At 40.9% G+C, this 27,918-nt stretch overlaps 1 protein-coding gene across 1 annotated transcript; it reads right to left on the bottom strand.

Annotated features, from left to right (window-relative positions):
• Positions 1-26,761, bottom strand: MATCAP2 (microtubule associated tyrosine carboxypeptidase 2). The gene is made up of 7 exons (XM_053988244.1): positions 26,648-26,761; positions 19,133-19,815; positions 11,462-11,605; positions 9,190-9,322; positions 7,682-7,987; positions 7,067-7,164; positions 1-3,114 (listed from the first exon to the last, which is right to left on the bottom strand). The coding sequence occupies exons 1-7, from the start codon at positions 26,670-26,672 to the stop codon at positions 2,953-2,955; spliced, it is 1,551 nt and encodes a 516-aa protein (XP_053844219.1). The 5' UTR covers positions 26,673-26,761; the 3' UTR covers positions 1-2,952.
• Positions 26,762-27,918: the final 1,157 nt, after the last annotated feature.

The following is a 27,918-nucleotide window of genomic DNA, read 5'->3' on the forward strand; positions in this document are numbered from 1 at the left end:
TCTGTCATTATTTTGTCTTTATTTGTAAAAGTTGTATAAAATGCCCTTCAAAATTGGTCTGGTGAAACAGGAAGGCTTTTCCAATGCCAGACAGGTTTCTGTACAGGAATAACATAGCAAGACATAGATACAAACCAAAGCAACCAAGCCAGACAGCCAGGAAAGGCTGCCAACGCAACACTGACACCATGAAACTGTGCAGTGACATGAGCTCACTGCTGTCCACACACTCTATCACAGAACTTCAGTATCACAACTCAGTAACCAGCCTCTTCACAGTGAAAAACAAAAATTCAGGAAAATTTACAAAAGCTACACTTCAAAATTTAAACACTTTTACAAAGGAGGAATGATGTGATACCAAAACCAGAAGCTGCCAGCTTCGCCTATTGCTACATATTGATACTAAGCACTTCCAGACTCCAAACTTTGCACCAGGCAAATCTATTTTTAGAATGAAGAATGGAAGTTTAATGGCACCTACTGCTTTGCAAAAAAGGTGATGCAGGTGTTCAAGTAAAGCAAAAAGGCCTGTGGTAGTGTTTAGAGCTACAGAGTGGTAAAAGAGTCTGGCCCTGCAGGCATGGCATTTTGTGGCAAAACTGTGACTAGCACAGCCTCTTTGTTTTGAGGCTGCATTATGCACATGCACTTTGATTGTAAGATGCTACTACTGGGGGAGGATGCAAACCACTTTGCTTATGTAAAAGTCATGGGAGGAAGGCAAGGATCTCTCCTGTCAGAATAAAATCAGTTCAAAATGGTTCTTTTCTTAAAGAAATGTCCCTTTTGCATACCCCAGGGTCAGCAAAGTGAGCCAGATTTTTCCACAGTATAGCTCAAATGATTTCTGCCCAGTTTACTCCAAAGACAGCTTTTGACTGTAATCCTTGGCTTGACTTCAGTCATGTGTGACTTTCTTGCTGTTTCTGGCAAAGGAGCCAAAACCTGGAGCACACGTGCGGAACTGACTGCAAATGGTTCCTGTCAGGCTGCTGCAACAGCTCTGTGTCTGCTCTGCACAGCTCTAAAACAAAGCTGGGCAGGCGAAGTCACTAGTGATCAAACTAAACAGCCTAAAGGAGGAAAGGAGAGAAAACAGCATACAGAGGCTGAATGGCTTTCAGCTCCTGAACAATACTGACAACACAAAATTAACGCTGCTGCAAGCAGTTCTAAGTCCCTGCCTTGAAAATAACTAAATTTAGTAAATTTATGCTTGTTGAATGCATTTGCCTTTTTGCAGCAGTCAGCCAGCCACTGCAAACAATCTGCAATAGTATCTGAAAGAGGCAGCTGCTTTTAGGGGATTATTCGTAAACCTTCAGACCTCTTAGCCAACTGTCACCTTTTCCTCACAGATTGTCCTATGGATTAGAAAACATGTTCTCAAGATTTTACTGTAATGTCTGGTAATGTCCTGGTGTAAAACAAGGTGGGAGAGTTATTGCATTTGTTACATTAACGAACAGGATAAGAGGGGAGGTATACTGTGGCTCAGGTCCATGTAAATGTGGTGTGGAGGAAACCATGGCTCCATCTACTCACCTCATCCCATGCCAGGCCTGTTACCAGTGGGCAAAAGCAGCAGGATAAGAAAGGGCAGAAGTCCTGTTCCAAGGCTCCCATTAGTTTCTGCCCAGCCTCTCTGACCACAGCTGCTTCCCAGGGACTCAGAGGAGCCCTTGTAAAATTCTGTCTACTAAAACAAAACCCTTTGTCAGAATACTTTGCCTCACCAATTCCATAATACTCCACAATCAGAAAATGTTGCTTATGTAGTAAGTTCTCCTGCATCATCTAAGTTATTAATCATGTGACTAGAGAAAGCTCTTTGCTGCAAGGAGCTTTCTTTCCTTAGTCCTGGATATAGCACCAGCAGTTAAAACAGAGGTAAAGTTGCTCCAGAGTGGTGCAGCACTTCTGTTGGAACACAGGAATAGGGCACTTGAGAGTCATCTTCTCTCCCCCAGTCACACCTGGTTTCTGAAATGAGCTCTGCAAGCTCAAGCTTCCTATAGTGTGGTCAAAAATGTGACCTGGTCCTCTGTAGGTTCAGGTGATCCAAAGAAGGAGTGTTGCCTGCTGTGCTGGATCATGGCTCTGTGTTCCTGAATTTATTTAGAACCATAGGTCATGGAATCACAGTTTTGCTCGATCCTCCTTCCAAAACACTGCCATGCTGAATTTCCTAGACATGCTCTGCTTGTCCTCAAAGGAGGGAGGCCCTTCCCAGAATTCAGCTTACTGAAACATGTACTATACACATAAAGATGTAGAATGGTGTAACTTTTTGAGGGAATTAAGGGAAAAGCTTTGCTACCCACTTACAATCATTAAATCAGCACTACCTACCTTTTCTCTCTTTTTCAAACGCTAATCCTCTCACTAAAAAAAACCCTGAAATGTTTTGTAATGTTACAGACTTCGATCCTGTGGCACAAAGACCTGCTTCTGTGCACTGTTTTAAAACTTTCTGTTTTCACTGCAATGATGACTAAATGGGAAAGTTATGCAGACAGCAATGCAGCATTATCTACAGCAGTTGTACTGCTATGAACCGTGACAGCTATGACCACAGATAAGGCAAACAAAAATGAACTAAGGGGGAATTTCTCCTCTGTCTCCTTTTTTCCACCTCTAAACCTGGGTGGGAAAAGGCAATATATTACAAGAGACAGCACTGAGCACTATACCAAGCATACAAAACAGAGTAGATAGTTGGACAGATCACTGCAGAGGAATTTCTAAGCCAAATTTTACAAAATGCACATTCCCTTTAAAAAATAATCAGTATAGAATCACAATGCAAAAAGACATAAAGGGGCTTTTTCTGAATTCCACATATTCTGGCCACTCTTCCCTCCCATTCCTTGTAAGTCCCTTTTTTGCAAGCTCTAGGAAGTCCAGTTCTACATCCTGACACAGTAAGTGAATGGATGTCTAATACTGTTAATTTATGAGATCTTGGAGCTCCTCGTCAGTCAGCTCATTGACTTCCATGATCTTTTTCAAGTGTTCCATGTACCGGGCGTGGTCTTGCAAAAAGTGTGGCACCCTCATGTTCTCAATCACAGCTAAATCTTTCAGGCGATCCACATCCTCATATGAGATCTGTAAGGAAAGGTATGGGTCAGTTTAGCAGTACAGTCCCATTGCCTCTCTGCTACTGCTGCTACAAATTCTCTCCTGTAAATGAGAAAATATGTCAGAGCAGGAGAATTTCAAACCTTGGAGAACTGTTCGAAAACATGAGCAACTGTGTGCTTCAGTGGAAGATGCAAAAGCAGTGTAAATTTAGCAAATGCCTTCATAATTCCTGATTCTGCTTTTGATTCAATCAGTGAACAGACTTGTAGGAATGTGAATGAGAATCATCTATAGCAGCTGCAGGAATAGAAAGGGAAAGGATGGAGCATATTTGAGTCCTGGAATGTCTTCTCAACAAGGCAGAAAGATTTACGTGAGAATGGAAAAAACACTGTGCAAAAGACTAAAGAACTAGAAAGGGAGGGCAGCACAGATATGGCACAGGAAACAATTTGGGAAATGCATGGTGCCAGCTGACCTGAACTCTGCTGTTTAATTTTCACTAGTAAATGTGCTTATGCAAAGCTAAATTAAAATGCACCTCTAGTAACTAACTACAGCATGAACAATACCTAAGCATCCCAATTTTAGTGGTTTTGTTTTCTCCATTTAATAGCAGAATGCAAACTGGGTTTGCCTCGTGGCATCAGAGCCTTCTGGGTATTGGTGTTGAACTCTCATTTCACAGCTATTAGGGGATATGATAGCTTTTTTTCCTAAGGAAAATGGGTATTTCTATCTTCACAGTCTTATGATTCTAAAAGCTAGGACTTCTAAACAGTAGCTCAAGATGCTGTGAATGCTAGTCCAGAAAGGATGACTGCTGTGGCTGGGCACAAGCTGCCATGGGAGCACAGAGCAGGACTCCTTGGGCAGCTGACCAGTGTGATGAAATTTGTGTGGTTGTTGCTTTGTCTCCAAGCTCTGTGTTCTGGGCACCCTGCAGACAGCAGCATGTGCTCTGGCAAAGCCCACCAGCCTCGCTGTGCTTCACACGAGGTTTGTGCCAGGTGGCTTGAGTGGAGCCTGCTCCTTCCAACCTTTTTGCCTCATGTTTCCTTTAAGGAGCTGAGCCCTGTACAGTCTCATTTCCCTGGAAGCAGCCTGCCCTCTTGGCATGTGATGGTTTCTACTCGGCAGTGATTGAAGTGCAGATGAAGGATTCACCAATGTGCAAGGGGCATGGAAGGGCTTTCTGAAAAGACGGGACAGTGCAATCCAGATTGCTACACCTGATCCATAGGGACAGGTGCATATCTCAGTGATGATAATTGGAACAAAGCCCACAAAGAAAATCAATTTGTATCTGAGTACACAAATGTGCTTTTCTAGTTGCAAGGACAAGATGCACCCAATTAAAAAAAACAGACACCCATGCCCAGGCTTATTCAAGTTATTAAGATATTACTGTTTGAAGATTGTGTGGCATTACACCTAATTACCTTAAAAGTGGATAGAAAGGAGCTCTACAAAACCATACCATCTCCCAGTCTGGAGACACAGCACCACATGCAATCAAATTCTACCTCTTTTCCTGCCTAAAGAAAGAAGAAGGATCCTTCCCCCCTCATATTTATGTTCAGAGGTTTCTGTTACTGCTGCAAACAAGAAACATGTATCTATAATCTGAGATATGGTTTGAATGGGATGCATTTCCTCAGTCCTTGCAATTGCTAAAAAATTACCAAAGTTGATATCCTGAGGCATCAAAAACAATCCCATCCTATGGTGGAAACAAGTTGTCTTCCTTACCACATTTTATTAGTCATTGCACTAGAGAAAAAAGACTGAAGCTAAAACAGGCTTACTTATGCTCTTCATAATGTGCTCATCTGTTTCTTGGAAAGCACAACAGTAAGTGATATTTTGCTGCTTTTACTTTTTCAGACTCTGGTAGTTATGCTATACTCAAGTGCACCCAATATCTGCATTCTATTTCCCTTTGGCAATATTTGCATGCAATTACCACATGAATATTTTGCAGTGCTTCCTGTATTTGATTCTTTCCTGTGAAGTTCTAAAACTGCTCCTTTTAAGAAGCACCTCTTCTCAGGTTTCAAGTGTTTTCCTTAGTCACTTCTAGGTATGTTGAACAGCTTGCATGTATCCACACCATACTCTTCTACGCTGTAAGTAATGTCAGGAGCAACAGGAAGGCAAGACCTGGAAAATGTGCCAGCCAAGCTTAATACTCCCTTTGGAACAACCTGATCCTCCCATTCCACCCTAAAAAACCAAGTAAATCCCCCATTTAAAGTGGTGATAAACCACTAGGCTAGATCCCAGTGCAAGTTTTATGCTTCTCTCGTTCCTGAGAAGATATATTGGAGTGGGCCCAATGAAGGGTCACTAAGATGATTAAAGCATTGGACCACCTCTCCTGTGAGGAAAGGCTGAGAGAGCTGCAACTGTTTAGCTTGGAGAAAAGCAAGCTCACGGGAATCATCAGTGTGTATAAACACGGGAACGGGGCTCTTCTCACCAGCACACTGGCAGGGCAAGAGGCAGTGGGCACCAATTAAAATGCGCAAAATTCCTCTGAACAAAAAACCTTTTTGTACAATGAGGGTGGAAAAACACTGGCACAGGCCACCCAGAGGGGTTGTGGAGTCACCATCAGTGGAGATATTCAAAGCCCAACTGGACATGGTCCAGGGCAAACCGTTCTAGTCGACACTGCTTAAGCATGGAAGTTGGACTAGATGATGTTGAGACATCTCTGCAGAGCTCAACTAATCTGTGATGCTGAGAGCAGACATTGGTCTGATAAACAAAATTCCAGCTTGACTGCAGATGTCTGAAGCTAAACCATTCAGAATACATTTTAAGATCCCTTGATTTTAAAAGTTGTAAAGTCAAGCACTTATAAATTATCATACTGCTAGAAATAAATTGCTTGTAGACCTTTAATGTGGGTGCCATGAAATGTGGATCACAGTGGAATCTATAATTTTAGGAGGAATGACTTAGTGTGTTTTTCAAGTGGTCTCAACCTGCAGACTCCCTGAAGAGAGACAGGCATAAAGCAGTAAAGGAACTGTGTGTTCAGTGGTTTAGCAGGCAGAAGCTGTGTGGAGTTAAGCAGGCTTAAAGCAAAAGGAAATTTCAGACAGAAAGTTGCAGACTTATGTGACAGTGTGATTTTATTTTCAATGCTTCCTAACTTGGTTCAGTTACCTAAATAGCTCTTGCTTATCAATAAGGAAGATTCTGACAGTAAAGAGAAAACTCAAATGTGGACCAAAACCCTCTGTCATAATATGCCCTTTCCCTTTACCACCCATTGATTGCTAAGTAGGCAGAAATGTTGGTATACCAGCTCTAAATTCAAGCTCAAGTCAATTTGACTCTCTGTTTATGTGAGTATGAACCCTGTTTAATGAACTGTGAAAGCTTAGCAACCCAAGGATTTGGTTCAGGAAATGTGACAAAATTTCTGCACTTTTTAGGATGAGCTGAGAACAAACAAGCCATGACAGTTAGAATGCACCTAAAACTCACTCACATTCTATGAATATAGAAATACCATTTTTCTGGAGGGAAAAAACCCTCATTTTTTAAAAAACACCTACCATCAGTGAGAGAACTTTGAGATTAAATACTCTTTGTGGTAGAAGGGGGGTGCATTAATATCAAATGGTTCCTTTTGTCATCTTCTAGGACCACTGCCTTATCTAGTACCTGTTGTGTTTGGCCAAGGCAATCTGTTGTACTGCAAGTCAGGTGGTACCCCATAAAGGGAGGAAAGTCTGAGAAATATGACCATAAAATCTTAATCTGATAAGTGAAGAATGAGGACAAGCTGGTAGAAATTTTTAGGACCTCAAAATACTTGCAACTTGCACAGTGTAACTGAAGGTGCTGTACAGAGCAGAGAATTCTAGATCAAAGTAAAAGCACAATGACTAATAGTTCATTACAGGCAGGCTTGCTGAAATGATAAAACTGTACCCTTGGGAATAATGAGTTCAGTCACCTTTCCAAGGGCTGTCAGAAGATGGAAATCAATGGACTCCCTGTATCTCAGGATTCGGAGGATGCCATCCAAGTACACCTGGTCCTTATTGAAACAGCCTGAAAGGAATGGAGATACATTGCACTCTGTAAGTGTTCAGTCAAGGCATGTTCTCAGAAGCCATTATGAGCAGAACAATTTTATTTTTAAAAACTAGATATTTATATCCCTGACTTTGAACACCTTTCCAAAAACTAGCTAGAAGGCAAAACCCACTAGCCAGAAAAAGAAATCAAACATAGAAGATAGGGCCTGTGAATAACCACAGGCAACATTACATCTGTGGAAAGCAGGTCAAACTGTGAGTAAGAATTTTTTCAAAGTTTTGCATTTATGGCCCACTTCCACCAAAAAAAAAAAAAAAAAATCCTTTACTGATTCAGCTTGAAGGTCTCACTCAAGAGCATTTTCAACCTTGTTTTCCATAGCAGAATTCTTGAGACCCCATTTCAGAAAGTGTGGAGTCCGATTTCTCCCTTTTGCAAAGGTTTTACTGTGTGACATGATTAAAGGAGTTCTGTGCATGTTCTGAAAACCCCCCTGAAGTACAAAAGAGGAGACAAATGGGGAACTCACCTGGTTGTGAGGTGTCAGTCCACCCTCTCTTGGCCCGTACGCAGTAATCCCACCTAGTATTGGGGTCCTTGACAAATTTCCCCACATCGTGGAAAAGCTGACTGAAGGACATTTGGCTGGCCTGGTACACTGTGTAGTAGAGCAAGGCAGCTCTCCAAAGAAAAGGGTCTTTGCGGAACAGGACGCTGTGAATGCTCGCTAGCCCCTCTTCTGTAGGGTTGATTGGTTTTAACCCGTGTTTTCTACGGCCATTGCGGTTGCACCAAGGCTGGCTGTTGTTGTTAAAACCCCGAAAGTAATGAGTTCCTGAAAAAAAAACCAAAAAAAACCCAGAATCTGGCACTTAGAACAGTAGCATCCAATGATTAACAAAAAGTTATAAGATATATAAGGAGATGCCCATTTCAGAACTCTGAGCTGGTAGGACTGGGCACTGGGAAAAGCGATGACTTTAGCCTTGTCTACAACAGACAATTTTGTCAGAGATATATACACCATGCAAATATTCACCTGCTGACTGCAAGTGAAATTCCTGAAAATGCTTAAGGAATGCAACTATCAGGAGGACTTGACTTTCTAAATCTGTGGAAAGGAATTTTCTGAACTCTTACAAGCTGAATTGTCTCTGGCATAGGCTAGGCATTGTAGGGAACAGCAGGAAGGGAAATCAAAGTAAAAGGGCAGAAATGTTGCCTCCTGAAGGTGATTAAACAGCACTCCTGCAGCCTTGGAAGATGCTATGTCCCCTAAAATGTGAGTAACAGTGGTTATAGGCAATTGCAAGGCTTATTCTTCAGCTGCTATTCAGGCATTAGCCAAGTTTATCCAATTTTCATGTATTTAGTTGAAACAGATGCACTGAAAATTTTGTAGAAATTTTCCACAGGGCTGGGCCAACCTTGTGTAACGCAAAACCATAGCAATTTTATACCAGTTTAGGGATCACTGGGTAAATTCTTCATACCTAAAGCATGCCTACATCTGCAAGCAGTGCAGTTAGACAGGAGCAGGTCTGTAAAGTGATGTGGCTGGAGCTGAGGCTGAACAGTCACACTATTTCCCCCTTTTTTTTTTAAACTCCAGAATAGTTAAAAAAAATTGCTCTCATGAGCAAAATGGCCCTGAGCAGTGACAGCACAGAAGGTATGGCCTGAGGCAGAGCCTCTGGGCTAGCACCATCTGAAAGGATTACTCTTTGCCTACTCCAAGATTCCTTTGGCATGGTAACCTCAGTGCTAGAAGTGGGACTGGCTGGTCGGCTAACTTCAAAAGCTTGCTCTGGATCTGACCTAAAATGCTAATGTCCATGAACCCTAGGAATCCTTTTACTGCATGCTGCAGTAACAAAAAGGTTTCTCCTTCCCTTTAGCACATCTGTAGCACAGGTTCTTTGGATAGGGATGTTCCCTCTTTCTGTACCTGTCCTGTGCCTGGCCCACCATTGTGCCATAAGTAAGAATGCATGCAAGTACTCCCCTTTGCCTGCAGAAGGGATGCGATGCTCATACCAATTTCGTGTCTCAGCATCCCCTCCAGCCAGTGCTCTCGCGCAGTGGAGACATTGATGGTGAGAGTGGGGCGGCCGTTCACCACGGTCATGGAGGCTCGGGACAGCAGGTCCTCTGTGAGATGGACCACAATCTGAAGAGGAGAGAGTTCAGGTAGGACTGAAAGAGCTCTCTTCTCACTCCTGATCCTGCTTTTTCCTCTGGCTCTTCCATGATTTCATTTCTCTTTGGTCCCTTGCCCTCCACAACTCTGTCTTGTGATCAGCAATCACCTGAGAGAGCCTTCTGAATGAGTCCATCCTATTCACCTGTGCTACTGATAGAAGGTGAGTAGGATAAACTCATTCAGAAGGCTCTCTCAGGTGATTGAGAGAGCAATCACTGAAAAAATTAGTATGGTAACACTGACTAGACTCGGAGGGCAGGGAGCAAGCAATTGCATGCACAGTAAATTAGAGAAAATACCAGTTTTTGAACTGTGTTGAATTATCTTAGTATTACTGAGAACTGAAAAATACAAGATAAGAACATATAAAGTGACTAGACATCTCTATAATTAGCTGTCTGAAAGCATTTCAGTTGCAATTCTGAAGTCACTTGAATGAGAGGGGGAGTACTGTGTACTTTTTCTCCTGCTACATGATGCAGACTTGAAATATTGAAATACTGGTATTGTTTTGTTCTACACAGCAAAATAGTTCTTACTTTCCTGTTCTCTCTTGGAAAACCGGTAATCAAAACAAAAACTGGCAGAGAAGGAAACTAGTGCATATTGATATATTGTATTATTTGACATCAAAAAGCCTTTTTAAACAAGTGACTGAGAGAGAAAAGCGTAACTCTGTTGAAGACTAAGCACCTTTCCTTCTTCATGTAAAGCCTAACGAAACAGTACTGCTCAGAAGAGTACAAGGGAGACCACTTTAAAGAAAGATTACTTTTTTAGTATCCAAAAAAAAAAGGACCCAGGGATCAAAGGTGTGAATATAACACTTCCCTGTACTCAAAACTCACCCTCAGCTTCAAGTTCAACAGCAACCCATCAGTCCCATAAAACTTGCATTTTAGAGGCAGTAAAAACAGGTAAATCCCAAAGCATTTAGATTGAAAGAACAGGTGCCACTTAGCTTTATTAACACCTTTTCAGCTGGAGAGAGTATTTTCATATTTTAGACCATCCTAAGCATGATGTATTAACCCTATTTTCAAAGAAAAAGTGGAGGATTTCATTAAGAAGGACAGGGGTTGCTGGATGAAGATGTAGAATCCAGCTGCCATGAAATCAAACCAAGCCAAAAATGAAGAGGGAGATAAAAGCACAGGAAAAGATAAAACATACAAATGTTTCCTGCTTGCTCTAAACTGTAGTTTATTAATCCCACTCTTAGAAACACTGGTAAAGTTTGGTTATCAGTGTCAAATCTGGTTATCAGTGTCTCACAAAAATGTGTGGTGAGTTTAGCAGTTTCTCCTAATAATATTATGTTTACCAATTAAACCTAGTTTCTGGGAAATTATTTTTTGTCTCATGATTCCAGACTCCTCTTGCTCAGTGCCAGTGATCCCATCCAAGTCTTTGACTCTGTCATCTGGTGATTTCATTTGGATTAATCCCTTTTTTATACATTCAATTTCATCTGACTTTTCCAAGCAATTTCATGTAACTTCATCAAACTGGTCTTCTAAAACGCTAAAATTCTGAATATAGAAAATAAGTTTTTTTCGCAGGGCTCTAAAAATCAAATGGTTAAAGCCAGGAAAAAACAGCACTCAAACCAACTCAACAAGCTCTTTCAGACATTTTTATTCACTTATGTCATTCATTTGTGTTGCTTCTTATAAATCACTCTCTTGGGTTGCTGCTTATTTTTCTTGGCCTTTTCTTAACTCTTTCCTTTGGTGTAAATAATTTGATACAGGATAACAGATGGCAGAACTGATGAATAAATGGAAATGTGCTGGTCTCCATGTAGCTGAAAAAAGGAGGGAAGGAAGGGTGTCGTTCTTGGGTACTCCCAAAAGAAGAGAATTTAAGAACAAGCATATATGAATCAGGAAACAGGCTCAGAGAGATGACTGAAGCCTTCACAATGAATGTGTGTCGTTTCAATTGTTCAAACATTAGACTGGGCTTAGCCATGAGAAAAGTATGACATAAGGAATATTCTTGTAATTATGGAGGAAGGGCCTCCCAGATGGTCTCCTGGGTCCATCCATGTGTAATGTCTAAGGTCTACACGAGTGTTTCTTTCCTGATCAGTGCAGGACTTACCTCACCAAGACAGCCTTCTTTCACCATGTACTTCCTGACGTGATTCCAAATACGACTTTTGGTCAGCAGGCTGCCTCCAGTGGCCTGTTCAAATTTTTCATAGCTTCCATATTTCTGCAACGTTCGCTTCATGATATTAATGGACTATAAAATGGAAAAGCATAGCAAATATCAGGGTAGTCAGACTGACACTTGTATACTTTCTCCCCCTTTCAATCTCTCTTTTTTTCTTAGTTTAAAATCCTCCTTTTCTTAACTCACTGGCAGTCACTAACAGTAACTGTAACTAACTATACTCATTTAATACATGCTGAAACGCTCTGCAATAAATTTATACCATCTTCAGATGTACATTAATGCCAAAGTACTGAAAAAAGATTCTGATCAACTCAGACCCACATACATCAGTGTGATGATTAGATGATTATCAGTCCCATCTTCTCTTTAATTTTGGCAATGTTGTACAACTGCCTTGTAAAACAGATTTAACAGGTCTCCAGGACATTTGCAGTTTGACAGCATGTTTCTTTTTATGTTTTTCCAAAGAATTTGAAAAATATCAACTATTACTGTCATCTCACTTCATTTCTTGGCATTTTCTAATTTAGGAACACTGATTAAGCAGATGTGTAACTATAATTTTAACAACACTTCTACCAAAAATGTCTCCTTACAATGAAATCTCTTGTACCATGGGTGTCTGTCTGAGAAAGGAGGAGAGAGAGCAGGAACTTTTATTTACAGAACTTTCATTTAAACTTTTCATTTAAACCACAGTACTTCTTTAAAACCCTCCAAAATGAAGGCCTATTTCAGGAGATAAATACAGTAGTATCAATAATTCTATGAATTGCTGCTAGGAGAAGTCCCTTAAGCAAAGCTCAGCACAATGCCCATAACGATGATCCGAACTATGCATATTGAAGATTTTATTGATGGGTTGAGAAATTCTCATCCCTAGCTATCTTCTTTCCAGCATGTAATTTCACACCCTTAGAAGAAAATGTGGTATGGAATAACTTCTTTGTCAGCAACAAGTCCAGCTACAGGGAATAGCTTTTTGTCATAGACTTGATAACACAAGCTCCTGGCACTACCTTAAAAAATTAATGCTCTTGCTAAGAAAATACCACTAACAATAAAAGGTGAAAATCCTGCAGACTGAATTTCTTTTTGCATTATATACTTATATCCCTTCACGAACACATTTGTCTTCAGCTATGTAATTCTGACATTGGCAGGTTGACTGATTTTCCACAAAAATTGGATTAATTTTTTATCTCTCACAGCTATCAACAATCCTTCTCTATTGTTTTTCAAGCTGAAACTAATCAAACCTGAGAGAGTTGCTACTGAAACCCATAAATGACAGCTAGACATATCCTTAAAGTCTAATAGCTCTTTGATGAAGGAAATGTCACTTACCTGAATGCCAAAGAAATATTGCACCTAATGTTCAGTATTTCTTCATCTTGTATATTTTTCCAAACCATTTTTTCCTTTTTTAAAATTACCTATGAATTTTAACATCTAAAAACATTGTCTGTTTTATAATTTTTTTTAGTGTCTGCACATTCTGAGGCATTTGCCTGTCTCATACAAAATCCTTGGTTAAAGAAGCGACCTAAATATTCCCACCCTTTTCCCAGGAAGTTTATTCTAAGCCAGCAGCTGGAATAATTCATGATAACAGCTCTTCAGTCTCCTTTGCCAAGTGCCAGATCCTTAAGATATTTATGTCACCTACTAGTTGTTTGGTATATCGGGTTTCTATGAACAATTAATTAACTTTATTTGTTCACTCTGGAAGAAGTCACCTGTCAAGCAATCTTCTAGCATGAAATTTGTCTTCGCAACTTGTTGATATTAAATTTCAATTACATCTATAAAACTAAGTACCCACTTAAATTCTAGGCTGCCTAAGTTCATTTGAAATGAAATCCCAGAGGACTCTCCGACCTTAGCTGGCATGCAGGCATTTTCTAAAATCACCTCATCACAACGAGCAGTGAGAAAATGAGTACTGAACACATCAAACCTCCTGCTTGGCTGTCTGTAACAGCAAACTCCCTGGAGCTGAGACCTCCATGCTACAGAAAGCAGCATGATTTTGGGAGTCAAGAGACCCAAGTTCTAACTCTTCCTGCCTGCCTGCAGGTACCTTCCTGGGCTGTTGAAGACTTTCTTAAATGCTGTGAGACACTTGAATCAACAGCACAATACAAACAGCAGGTTTGCAGACACAGGTCCTCCTCAATAAACACAGACCCACTCCAATCTCTCCTACCTCAACCTCGTAAGAGTTCACAGCTTCAAGGGGAAACTTATTTCTGTGCCACCCTAGGTAACCCACATCCTGGCATTCCATCCACATCCAGATAGGTGTTCCAAGTTTGAACTCCTGCATACTGAGAAGTCATTAAGCTTAAGCCTCCTCATTGCTGAACAGATATTCAGAAATTACTAAGAAGGGTGCTCACCACTATCACCTCTCTTGACTCTGTTTCAAGTGAAACAGAAGAAAGGCCTGAAAATTCTTTCCAACTGAGCAGGTGTAGCTCTGGAAACACTGAAACAACAGGGAGAGCCATCACACACAGACACATCGCACCCAAATCCCTGGGGACTGGCAGATGGCCCTGACACTGGGATGAGCCCCATCCCCAGGGATATTCCTGGTTTGGACGCTTCTTGCCACAACCACTCCGGCTGGGGGTGGTTCCTGAAGGAAAAAGGTTTGGGAAATGTTTGGTTTCCAGGCACTGACTACAACACCAGGCCCTTAATTTGCACCTGCCTCCAAGGTGAGATGACTCAGTGTTGCAAGAACTTGCTGGAAAAGGGGAAAATCCAGACCAGCATGCCAGCTGCTGCCTACTGCAGCATCCAACTATGAGCTTATTTTCCAGCCTCCAGGCCAGCAGAACACTGGTAGTGTTGCAGTTCCTAAGGTAAACTCTTCAGCAACAAGTGGAAAAAAAAAAAAAAAAAAAAAAGGAAGAATTGTCTGCCTGTACTAGGTTACTGGTTAGGAGTAACAATTCCTGTTCTTTTCAATATTAGCTAAAATGTCTGCTTATCCCTTTGATCGCTACCAAAGAGTGCCAAAAGAAGTAGCAATCCCAAGGCAAGCCCCCTTGCACAGCGAATTCTCCTGATGCTCAAGAAAGCAATGACACAGAAGCACTAACGAGAGCAAGGCAAGGCTGTTTAATTGACTGGTTTAGGTTATGGTGGTCTTGCTTTTTAAAACAAATTATTTACAGCCAAGTAGGTCTCTGAATCTCAAGTCACTGGTGTCCAGCAACTCAGCTCAGTGGTTGAGAGTTATTGTAGGAATATGTACTGATAAGACTTCTTATGAGTAGTGTGAGGCAAGTAAGTCAGACAAGGGTCTCAGTGATCTAGGAGTCAGCCCCCTATCTGAGTCAGCTCATCCTATATTCAGAAGCAGCTCTGCTGCAAAGGGGTTGCAGTCTCTGCTGAGATTTGTAAGACAGACAAGGTAGATACACACCACTGCTCTTCTTCCTGCATAACTTATCAGCTAGGGGGAAAAAAGCTTCCATGGTGCATCATTAGGTAACACTTAGTATCAGGCAGAGCTTGTTAGTCTAATCAACAGCCATAAAATGGTGGCTGTTTGGGTCAAGAGGAATGGAGGGAGGAAGGTAAGTATACATTTCTGAGGCTAGTCCACTCAGGCAGTAGTATTTGGAGTTTTGTTCAGTGTTTATAGAAGCTTTTCTTTTGTATGCTTGTTCTTAATGGTATAAAGGTCACATTTAAGTAATTTAGAGCTGGTAGAAATATTTTTAATTAAAAACTTTTAAGTTACTTTGTAAAGAATTTGAAGTTAATACTCACTGGGTTTTTGTATGAGACTCTGCTCTGAAGTAAAGCTATCTTCCTACTGTGGTATCACCAGAAGTGATCTGTTAGTCCCTTCTAGGGGACGAGAGATATTTGTGCCAGACCCTGAGAACCTGTGCCACTTGGATGGCCTGACATGCTCTGTGTTATGTATTAGCACACCTTATCTAAAAATCCTGGTTAGCAAGGGAATTTGTTACTAGTGCAGTATGAAGTGTTTAACAATTAAGTGCTTTATACACTGTCATGTCCTTGAATCTTCCACATGCCTAAGCTGTGACATCACTTGGACATAGCAAAGGATTACTCAGTGTTGACTGCCACATTGTTTAGCCTTCCAACTCCACCTATTTTTTTTTCCCAACATCTGATAAATTTGCTAATTGTAGGCTACTTATATTATTGCCTTAAAAGGTGTCACACAAACACTTGTAAGGTGGCATAACTGGTTTATTTATGAACTCAAAACTGCTATACTCTTATGAGTACAAGTGAAGAGGATGTATAACTATGGAGGATCACTCATTTGACAAAATGGTTGGGGTTTTTTTGTTGTTTTTTTTTTAATGTATATAGAAATAGAATTTTTGTTGCCTTGTACAATTCAAAGAAACAGGGTACCTAAAATTGCAACTTGGTGATTTTGGTTCAGCAAATTGCAACTGTTAAGTTCATCTGCTCTGCAAACACCGGGAACAACTATTTCTAAGCAAATATTGCCATCTCTAGCATCTAAGCAAAAATAACAACACTTTGAGTGCTAAGAAACTTCACAAATAGGAATAAATAGTTTGAGCCAGAAAATTTTTACAGCACAAAGCTGCTGCAGTGACCTTGAAACACAATGGTAAGAAAATTAACTTCTGTAATATCAGACATGTTAATCCTTGTGAAGAGTGCAAATCTGCATGCTATTTTCTATTCTCTAGTTTACTTCCCTAAAGGCACTTTACTGTGTGACTCATGAAAAAAACTTATTATGAAGAAAATATAATGTAGGTATGAAGAGAAAAAAAAACAGAAGCGAGTATGAGAAGGAAGACACTATAATCAGCATTTTTCAAAGGCATTAATAACTCAAAAAAGTTCTCTCTATGTCTGTGAAAAGTCAATCAATAAAAGTGTTGGGCTGTGCCCAAGGTTTAAAAGCTCTGATTTAAGTAGAGGCATGGGGTAAAGTGGGTGGTCATAAGCCTGTGTGTTCCCCACTACAGCATTGCTGGGTTAAGGTTTGCAAACCTTCAGTGCTCTCTGCCTTTAAAAAAGTAAATAAATGGGGCAGAGTGTGATTTGTCTTCCAGACATATTTCAGTAATGCTATATTAACCAATTTCATAGACGTGCACAAATGCAGAAAGGGCAATAAGAAAACACAATCTGTTTTAATGTCCTAGCAGGCTATGCACAGCTGTGGGTAAAAAGATTTTTGACATGACTGAAAAATTCTCTAAAATTCTGAAATGTCAGGTTTTGAGCTTATTTCACTTAAGTATCCTAAAAGCCCCCTATAAACATGGTGGGTTCAGTTAGTAAGAGCTGGGTTTATAGCTTTTTACTCATAAAAGAGCAGGCAAGTGTAAGTTGCCATGAGCATCTTTTGTAGAAAAAAATAGGAATAACTGTTCACAGTTACCAAGGCTTTCTAAAATAAGTGGAGCAATAAACAGAAGCCAAAAATGCTTAAAAAAAAAAAAAAAAACCAACAAAACTGAACTGAACCTTCTTGTAGCAAAAAGGATGACTACACACAGTTGCATTTTTATTGCAGATCCAGCTCTTGATACTGTGAGTACTTTTTTCTCAACTGAAGTCATCCTTTCTGAACTTCCTGTAAGATACCTACGTGTTTCTTCTGACAAGCAAAATCTGCGTGAAAAAAAAAGTAGCAATGAGGAAAAGCAAGTGCTCCTACAATACTTCCTGATTAAAATTTTTGATTAATGCTGCTTTTTCTGGATAGTAAATTTGCATGAAATTAAATTCAAATTTATGTGGAGCTGAAAATTTCTAAAGCTAGTTGTAGATAAAAGAGAGAGAGTGACACCTGCTGGGCTTGGAGCTATGTTAAAGCTGTTGGTTTGGGCATTTTTAAGTGCAAGGTATTTTTGTTTGGTATTTTTAGGAGCTGAATTTAGAATACATGCTTTTCTAGATTCAAACTAAATCTTGTGAAACAATTTATATATTCCTTGTTAATTGACAGAAATATACTTCCTTGAATATTAAATCCTTTACTGCCTTTTATGAAGTTGTTACAGGGCCTTTATTTTCCCTTACTTTTTATGGACAGGGAAAAAGGTAGAGTTACAAATCAGAAAAATATTGAGGAATCATTCGTTATTAAAATATTCAGTATTTACGCTTATGGGCCTTTGTTAAAAGAAGGTTAAACCAAAGACAGGTTTGCTCCAGAAAATCATCATGCATAAGAAGACTTTTAAGGCTCTACTAGCCCATACTAAAAGGGATAATTTGTATTAAATTTGGTTTCTCAAATCAGTAGTTGTGGATTTGCTGCCATCTATGTTGCTAATATTGCTAAAAAAATCAAAGGAAAGCCTATTAAAAAGCTCTAGTCAAGGGGCAATTTTATTTGGTGTCATTATGATTTAGTTAATTGTTTGGAAGTATTGAAGAAGATTTTGAGAATAGAACAGCTGTTCCCTTTTCTCATAAAGAAAATAAATTTTTAATGAAAACCCAGAAACTGAGTTGTTAAAACATACAGATATTTTCAGTGTGAGAATGGAGACTATCAACACAATGATGTAACGGGTAATAACACTTTTGTACATTCTTGGATTTAGAAAAAGAAAAAAAAAATCAGTCTGTTCACAAGTCTGGGATCAGTTCTTACAATCCCTAGTCCTTTTAATTAATGTATCTTTGCCACCAGGAATTTTAGTTTTAAGTGAAATATTTATATCGCAAAGTGAAACTCATGGAATGGCAGGTTGTCTTCCCAAGTCAAGTATCACTTGAATACATAAGAGTCTATGTTTAGAAAAGCTTGTCAGATCTAAATAAGACCCAAATCATTTTAATATTAAAAAAAAATCTTCTAAACCATTTAAAAATAGCAAAAGTGGGAAGAATACTGCTTCTACTGTACAGATAAGCACTCGGTTTTGTCACTTAGGTCAAAGTTGAAAGCAGGGCTTTTGTTGTTTAGGTTTTTTGCAACTCAGGTAGGAAGCCAAGGCAGTTGCACAGAATGGGAATGTCTGTAGCTATGTTACCAGTGTGGCTGCAAGTTATGAAAAACCAAAATTGTCTCCTTAAAATTTACCTCTCTCTGGAATGGATTTTGGCTGCTGCTTGACTGAGTCTAATGTATATCCAAATACCCTTTCAAAGTTGATTAAAACAAGGAACATCAACATATACTTATCCAATAACTACAGACTCAAATAATTGCTATCCCCTCCCAATCCCTGTGTCACCAAGAGGATTGGCAGGATTTCTGTGCTGCCTTATTCCTCTCCCTGTTTAGGCACTGTATTTTTCCTCTACTGGACCCTGCTTCATTGCATAAAAAGCTTTCCTGCTTTAAATTATGTTTCATGTAAACCCATTTAGAAGGAACTGTGCCTTTATCCCTTAAAATCCTGTAAATTTCAGAAAGATTTTAATTAAAAATATTTCATTTCAGTTCTCTAATGCATTCTCATCTTTGATGCATTTTTCAAACAGCAGGGGAGAATAAGGAGAAAATACTTGCTAGAAACAAAGCCAAATACCACGTAGGTATAGGAAGAAATAATCACTGGAAACGGAGGGGAATAAAAGCAACTATACCTGCTTAAGAAATCTGTCAGACGCATGGCTGTGCTTAGCTAACACATTTGGCAGAGCAGGGTTTTCATATTCAAACTGAGGATTGTACGTGAAATCTGAGTTGAAAAACTTAACCTTCTCTTTCTCCACGTTGGACGGCTTGATCGCAGTCAGTAAACAGAGCTTCTGGCCAGCGGCATCGCCTTCCTGCCCATGGCTTCTTGAGGACGGGGACTGCTTTGGCTTTGCAAGACTAGAATGCTTTTTAGCTCTGCTCCTGGGCCGCGGCGGCGGTGCCGGGGCGCTGCCCGCAGCCGAGGCGCCGCTGCCGAAGCGGAGGCCGGCGGCCGCGGGGCCCGCGCCGAGGAGCGGCGGCTGCCGGGGGCCGCAGCGCCGCCCGCCCAGCAAGGGCAGCGGCACCTTCCCCCGGCGGTGCTCGCTGCCCCGCGGGCTGGAGGAGCGCTTGGTGGTGGTCTTCCTGTGTTTCTTGTGGTGGGAGGAGAACTGCTTCTGAGAGTGGTGTTTTTTCTCCTCTTTGCTCTGCAGAAGGACGTTGTAGCTGCTGGTTCCTGTTGTGAAAATGTCCTTAAGGATCCCAGAAGGTGGATGCTGGAGGCTGTTTTCATTATTAATGTTCAGCTTATGTACTTCCAGACTCAGGACTGATTTCCTAGAAAGCTCTGTCTTAGGCCAGTGAAGTTTTTCTGCATTTAGAGGGGAAAAAAAAAAAAAAGGAAATAATGAGGACAAACTTGATTTTCACACAGTGATATTAATCTCAAGGACTCAAAACTGCAAGATAAAGGAAACACAAAATGTCTTAACTGCAGTCACATCACATTAATCTTGACTTCTAGGCACGGAGGAGAACTGAGCGCGTATATCACTTTTGGACAATTAGACTGGGACTTGTAAGATCCAGCTAAACGAGTGTTTTATGCTTGCATCTCCATGCACAACTACGCTGCTGGCAGCTAAGAACTTAGTTGTTTAAAAAAAGACTCTGCAGGACTTCATAAACATTTCCTGCTACATTAACAAATGTGTCATTTTGAGCTGATTGATCTTTACCAAGGGTAAAGAAGGAAGGCTTTTTAGCAAGGAAGGCTTTCTGTAAGGATAAAGAACAACTTAAAAAAGAGGAAACTGTATAGGAGCATGTGAGCAGTGTTTACAGTGAAGTCCCACAGGGATCTGTGCTGTGATACAAGCAGTCTGGTGTGATCTCCTCTGCAAAATCTGATTCACGGAATTTACTCCCAGAAAAGGGTGAGAACATTGGAAAGGGCCAACCACTGTGAACAATTTACAACAGCATATGGGTAGTAATATATGTTTAAAAGACTTCAGTTTCATATGTTCACTCTTAATACAGGCAATAAGCTATATTTAAAAAGGCAAGAGATATCAGCTAATTACACTCCTGAAATGCCTTAACAGTGGGTATTTCATCTAATCAAAACTGTTCTACCACAACAGCTGTCTTAAAATAAACATTTGAGAAGAAACATTGTAAACCAAACTAAGTGCAAAAAGCAAATAAAGTTTTTTTAATGAGTGAGCCCTCCTTTCTTGCTCTGACCCCTGGCATAGCCTTCGGGGGAGTCTGGTCCCTGGTGCAGAGCAGCTGCATGGAAAAGTCACTGAGGATTAAAGCTGAATTTAACATTTGTGCTGGTTTGTTAGAGAGAAGTGACCTCACTTCACTGGTTCTAACCATCCCCTCCTCTCGACAACCAGTTTCTCCTAGAACATTAGGTGAGCTGAAACTACATGTACAAATAAATTGTGCCACAGTTGAAATGTTTCCTATTTCTGTACCTAAAATAAAAGGATTCACAGAACACGAGATATGGCTGTGGCATGATTAAAGACTGCAAAAGGGATTTGAGCTTCATCCCATAGTTATATGTAGTTGAGCTGTAATTACTTTACATACAGTAATTATAGTCTGAATGTAACAGCAGCAAGAGATCATTAAATGCCTCCAAGGCAGAAAAAAAAATCAACAGTGGCTTAATTTCAGCTTTATTTTCACAGGAAAATTCAGTTTTGCTCCCATGACAACGTATTTCATGCTATTGGACCTCTGTCAGTTCCATATCAACCTGTGTTCCTCAGTTCTCCCGAACATCCTGTCCTAAAACCAAAAAGACCAAAGGTCCTATTTCCATGAACATATGATGGATAATCTGCAGCCAGGGTGTCTTCTCCACTGGAAAGAAGAGAGGTAGAAGCATTAGATTATTACCCTTCACTAAAGCATGTGTATCCTATGCAAACTCAGTTTTCTTCCATCATAAGTCTGTGAATCCTCTTTCTATGGTTGGCACAGGAGCGTGCTCCTTGGCATTCCTGTTCAAATTCTGTCAGATCATTCTCATCACATATGTGACAACCTGCCTACATGGCTTATCTTGCTCTCCCATGAGCTGTCATGGTGAGAAACCACAGTTCCCCATCACAAGGAGAACAACATCAAACTAAATACATAAGAGAGATGCATTTTTTGGGTGCAACAGAATAGGATGACCACTCTTGAATTTCTGGTATTTGAGACTGACTTCAGACCTGTATCAACTATTACAGTATAAGAATCCTTACTTTTAAGAAGGGTAAGTGAAAACCAAGGTTTCCAGAATGTTTGAATACATATTAAATTTCAGAGCATGACTTTGCTTAGGTAGACAAAATTGGAGTTGGAATTCACACAGCTACTTCTTAAAATATACACAAAGAAATAACATGATACTAGAGGCATTAATGCTTCACCTTCTCTACTAACCAGCTCTTAAAAGCCACAAAGAATATAGAAGCCTTAAAATGCTGCTATAATGGAACAAATAGAACTAATATTACACATGTATCTAGGAAGTGATAAATAGAAAAGAAAAAAAACAGAAATTTAATTCAAGGAAACAATTCAAAATGACCTTAAACCACCCATTCCTTCCCTCCCCCAATGCTTGTGTCTGTCTAATACCAAAAACTCATGACAGCAAGCTGTTAGAGCTAAGAGGTACAGCTGGCCATTAATAAATGCTTTTATATGTAGACAATCGCTGAACGCTGTAAATCAGAATTCTCCTGGAAGTGTCACAAATGGTGGCTGAGTGCTGAACATGCACTGGCAGGTTTCAGATGCACATGGCTGATATCAAAAATAGTTGTTCCCCATCTGTAGTTACTTTATAAGTGCAACCTCATAGCAAAGTGATTTTTCAGCTGCCAAACTAAGTGTGGCTGTCCTTAATTTTCTTCTGACTAAAGGATACTGTTCCATGCCTGTTTGTGCTGGAAGCCTAGAATCAACAGGTAATCTGGCACATTTGAAATATTATAATAGATAACAAAGCAGTTTTCACAGAAGTAATTTAACTGCTATTCTAAAATTTTGTATAGGTCTTCTAAACATCATTATTAAATAAATTAGAAAATAATATCTGAGACTATGTCAAAATCATGTTGCAAAGCACCAAATTTAAAATTCTTTCTCTAGTACGTTTGTTTAAGCTATAACATATTTTAAACTCACATCTGTAAATCAGACAGCATCAACCAAATTAAGAATGTACTGTCTTCTAGAAAACTTGTCTTACTACATTCAAGAGTTTGCAATTATTAGCAATACCTGGTGATTGAAAAAGAGGTCTAGTATTCTGAATATAAAACAAATTCATTGCACAGTCTGCCTCCTGAAATTTGTTTCAGTATTTCAGTACCGAGATACTGTGCTGCTATAAAGTAGACAGCAGGAATGGATTATCAACCCAGATTAATTGCTTGAATTGCTTAGCAGATTCCCAGCTTTTAAATTCTGGATACCATTGGACAGATTACTTCTAAAAGATATGAAAAAGGCAAATTGAAAACCACCATGCTATGGTGTAATGCTACCCTGCATACCAGAATACAGATACCATGCTACAGATCTCATAGGTTTTATCTTTTGTATCTCATTCACATGTGCTACATGTGTTCTGAGAGGTACAAATCTGAATTTCCTGACTTGACTTATTTCTATTTTTGCAGTACAAAACTGTCAAAGAACATATGCCCAGAGCTCCAGTTACCTTTGAGAACCTCCCTCATGTGATTTATGTTACCAGGATTCTTTTCATTGTTTTCACTTCCAAACACTTAACAGTCACAAAGCCACAAGCCCTTTAGCAATTAAAAAACCCCCAAAACCCACAACAAAACTAATACAGTCTCTTCCTAAAAGATTCTCCATCATGTTTACTTCCATTTATTTATATCTTGTTCCTTTCTGCAACAACGCATTAATAAAAACATGGTCCTAGAGACACAGGTGAAACATGCAACATGCAACAATCTGCCACATTTGGGGCGCAAGGTGATGGCAAGGGATAACCAAGGAGGGGACAGAAGGACTGCCTGTCCCTGTTTTGTCATAATTTAGGGTACCAAAGAACAGGAAATCCTCCTGTTAATGGCAACTTGGGCCAGAGTAGGGCTCTACCCCTCTTGAGTGCCATGTTGTTCGGCATCTGCTGTCCCATAAGCTGGGCTAGCAGGGCAGCCAGCCAGCCAAAGGCAACCACCCCGTGAGTCTAAAGAAGCTCACAAGACAGCAGGTTGTGCCCTAGCCAAAATCCCAACATTGTCAAGACATCAGCTGGACCTGGCAGTACTGGACTTACTCCATCCTGCAGACACAAGTGTACTATGTGCCACAGAACAATTCAAAACACCACAGGCTTGATTTTGCACAAAGAGGAGGATCTCTAACTTCCATTTATACACAAGTAGCTACTCCAGTGTCACAGCAGTACTGGAAAAGGGATGGAGTCCATGAAGGGTTAACAGAATATGTGAGAACCACAAATGTCATGACGATTCTGCACTAATGAAACACGTTCACGTATAAATTGTATCCCAGTCACTAGCCTGGAACCTTGCACCACTGCAGAACTGCCTAATCTTGTCAGAGGTTATTTGTTAAAAAAAATGTTAGATTTTATGTTATGTTCAGGACCCAGTTTATATTATTGGTCTCTGTCCTTTAGAAACTGATGGATTCAGCTAATAAGTCAATAATATGCATGGTGAAATCCCAGTGCAATAATTTTCCTAGCCTTTGGAGTGTGTTGTATAAATAATGCCTTCCTCTAGGCTACAGGGCAGCTACTATCCAAGCAGCTTCTTAAATACCTGTTCCATAGGTGGAATGAGGTTAATGACAGGTATTTGTGGGCATGGATATCTCTGTCTGGTTAGCCTTGCTCTAAAATAGCAGAGAACTCCTGCGATTTTTTGAGCAGCTGTCACTCAGGTTATATAAGCACAATGGACAAATCCTCTCCAAACTGAAAGTGTGACTAAGGTGCTTAGCAAACATGTTCATGGAGCACTTCCTCCTGTCCTAGGGATGTAATGGTCTGAGGCACTACTTTTGTTTTTAAGATTACCATTACCATGTTAGAATACAGCTGAGTTTCTTTTTGCTCAAAATCAGAAATCATTCCAAGGCTGACTTCAAGTTTCAAATTTATAGGAATGCAAATAATGTATGTGATCTCTCTACAAGCAATAGTTAAGTTTGAAACTGTGAGATGAGAAGGAACTACACAGATGTGACAAGTAAGATTCTTCCTTTGACACACTGTGCAAAGGTACAATTTCATTAAAAAGAAATGTTTATCTCCAATATTCAGAAAATTTGAATAGAACCACAACACCCTGTAGTTTATGGGCTCTAGACTGTATGGTTCGTGTGTGCAGAGAAAGAATATTCTGAAAAAAAAAAAAGCAGGCAACATAGAGTGTTGTATATGAGCCTGTAATGTTCCACTGCCTCTCAAACACTACAGGCTTGTATTTGTGGCGTTAAGTGATTCTGACCACAATCTTATATTCTATTTCCTCACCACTGGAAACCCCTTTAAAGTTTAAAAACACTCCAGTTTTGAACAGAAGCTGTCAGGCAACTTGAACTAAAATGCACTGGAAGCTCTGTCTATAATGATTGAACATGGTTTAAGAGCAGAATTAGGCAATGAGTTTCTGTAAAAACACTGACATTGAGTTACCTTCTATTTTCACAAGTATCTTAGTTATTAACTAGAGCCTGTATGATATTGGGATCTTTTACATTTAACCTAAGACTCTTTTTTTTTTTCCGCCAAATAATATCCACCTATTTACTTTTCTCCTGTAAAGGTGTTATCTGTCATCCAGCTTTTAATTCTGAGCTTCAAAACCAAGGGCAGGTTTCAGCTATCAGCCAACTTGTATATCTGATTCATTAGCTGCCAGTGTTTGTAAGTAACTCTGCATTTTTAGGGATGATTGGCAGTTTGGTTTTTCTTCTTTAAAATGACAATGCTATTTGAGGCTTTCTACCCTAAAAAGGAAAAAAAAATGGACTGACTAGCAAGCAGTTTCCTGCACTTTTACTTCTGTATTGAAATACAGTATTATGTAACTGACTCCAAATTCAGGCCCTTCAAATTAAATTACATAGGCACAGTAATAATAAAAGTGAAGGCTTGGCTCTAATGAAATCAAGCAACAAACTCCTACTAATGTAATAAACTCAGGATATAATCACAGAACACGGGTTCACAGGCAGACCTGCACAGGATGAAACTCATCCAAGCAGGTCTCTGGCTTCTTCTACTGCAACACAGAGTGCAGTCAGGAATATTTGATGGAGGGATATGGACTCAAAATAACTATTCTTCACAAAATCTTCATCCTTTAAGACTGCAGTGGCTATTGCACATCTCCAGGGATACTCTGATCAAACCCATGAACTTTATTTCTGTTCCCATTATCAGAAGTAACACTCTATAGTCATATTCATGCACAGATGGAACAGCATATCAATTATGCAGAAAAAGAGCAGCTGTAAGAGATCTTAGTTATGATTGCAAGGGTATTGAATGAGGGCACACTAAGACACCTCCAGCAGATTTCTTGTAGATAGATTTCCCCATGGACAAGTAACATTGGCTTGAGCACCTGAAGTAATGACACATGAAAGGATATCAAATTTAAACAAGGAAAACAACTGTTTTCAAGCAGCAACTGTATTGTACACAGCACAAGAAGACAGTTTTGTGTGGCACCAGTACCTGTCTATATTATCGTTATATAGTCATAATACAGTCTTTGTATACACACATACTATACGGATTTGTTAACTTCTCTGAGAACACAGCGAAGGGTAGAAGCAAAACGTGTAAGACACTAGATATTATCAGCAGTAGTTTTACTGGCATTCTTCCTTGCATGGTCTGTCCCTGGCTCCAGCGGAGCGGGTGTCACCTCCGCACTCCCCCGTGTCCCGGGGCAGGGCCCGCAGGTGACACGCTCACCCCATTCACCGGGGGGCTCCTGCTCCTGGAGCCAGGCAGGTGTGGAGCCCCTTCCCCCGTCCCCAGGGGACACCCCACCGACACCCGCGGCGCCGCCCGGGCGATGCTTCCTCCTTCGGCGGGGAAGAGCTGGCGGCCCGCCGGCTGCCCCGGGCGCGGCGAGGACCGCGCCGCCCCCGCTCCCGCTCCTCACCGGTGACACAGATGGACTCCAGCATGGTGCTCCGCCGGGCAGCGCCGCCGCTCTGCCCCGCCGGCTGCCCCCCGCACGGCGGGCTCCCGGCTGCTGGGCGGGGAGCCCAGAGGGGAGGCGGCGGGGAGGCAGCGCCCGGCGCCGCGGGATGTGCCCGCCTCGCCGCTTCGGCGGATCCGGGGAGCGCGGCTGGCCCCGGGCCGGCAGGCGGGAGCCGCGCCGGCAAAGCCCCCGCCCGCCCGCCTCTGCAGACTACAAGTCCCGGCGGGCTCCGCGGGACTCGAACGCTGAGGGGGCGGGGCGCGGGCGCGCTGCACCCTGGGATCTGTAGTGCAGTAGTCTGTGTCCCGGAGTGCCACCCCACCGACGCCACCCGGGAACATCAGCCCGCTGTATCCTACCGGCACGGCTGGTCCCAGGCATCAGCAGCATAGGCGAGGCTTTAGTGTCATCATTTGCAGGAATCTAGCGAGCATAGCTCACGCAGAGACCAGTGCTGCAGTCCTCTGATAATCATCAGCTACCATCATCATCGCTGCAATTGGTAATAATTGGTGTGATTGGTAATTTTCTACTGGATCTGTGGCAGGCAGAGGAAGGACTGCATGGGACAAGGGTGCTCAGCAGGATATGTGCCACCCTGGGAGACGGGTCTCGTGCTTGGTAATGTCCCATGTAAGGAGAATGGAAGAATTGCATCAGGGCAACGGTTTAGGGCTGTAACTGATGGTTATCACACACCGATAAGTAGTAAATAGAATTTAAAGCAGAAGGCGACACCCTCCTGTCGCCTTACTTGTTGTGCAATCTGTTGCTTTGCTTGTGAAACCGTTCACTCCTTGAAATACAATCTGTGCGTTTTAAAATTGAACATCAAATAGGAACAAGTTATTTTATCTTAGCAATCACGGTTGTGTAACGCATTAATGTAGGCATGGTGTAGGAAGGTTTCATACTTTTCATGAAGACTTAAGGGGACTACTGAAGTCAGGTTACACCTCGATACATTTTACTGTGTTAATAATGTGTTCGCTTTTCTTAAATGGTCCACATTTATTGGCGAGAGCAATTTAATTGAAAGTGACTTACCAGCACAATAGTGCTTAACATAGATTATGGGAGTGTAGTGTTCTCCCAGGGAGAGGAGAGCTGGGAAGTTGTGTGGAGCTTTAGCTGAGTATCTTAAATATCTGCCACATTCCATCTTATCAATAAATTCATATCTGCAATGTGCTCTACAAAGAGATTCCCTCCATAGCACTGTCCAATAA

Source organism: Vidua macroura, chromosome 1 (assembly GCF_024509145.1).
Source record: "Vidua macroura isolate BioBank_ID:100142 chromosome 1, ASM2450914v1, whole genome shotgun sequence".
NCBI lineage: Eukaryota > Metazoa > Chordata > Aves > Passeriformes > Viduidae > Vidua > Vidua macroura.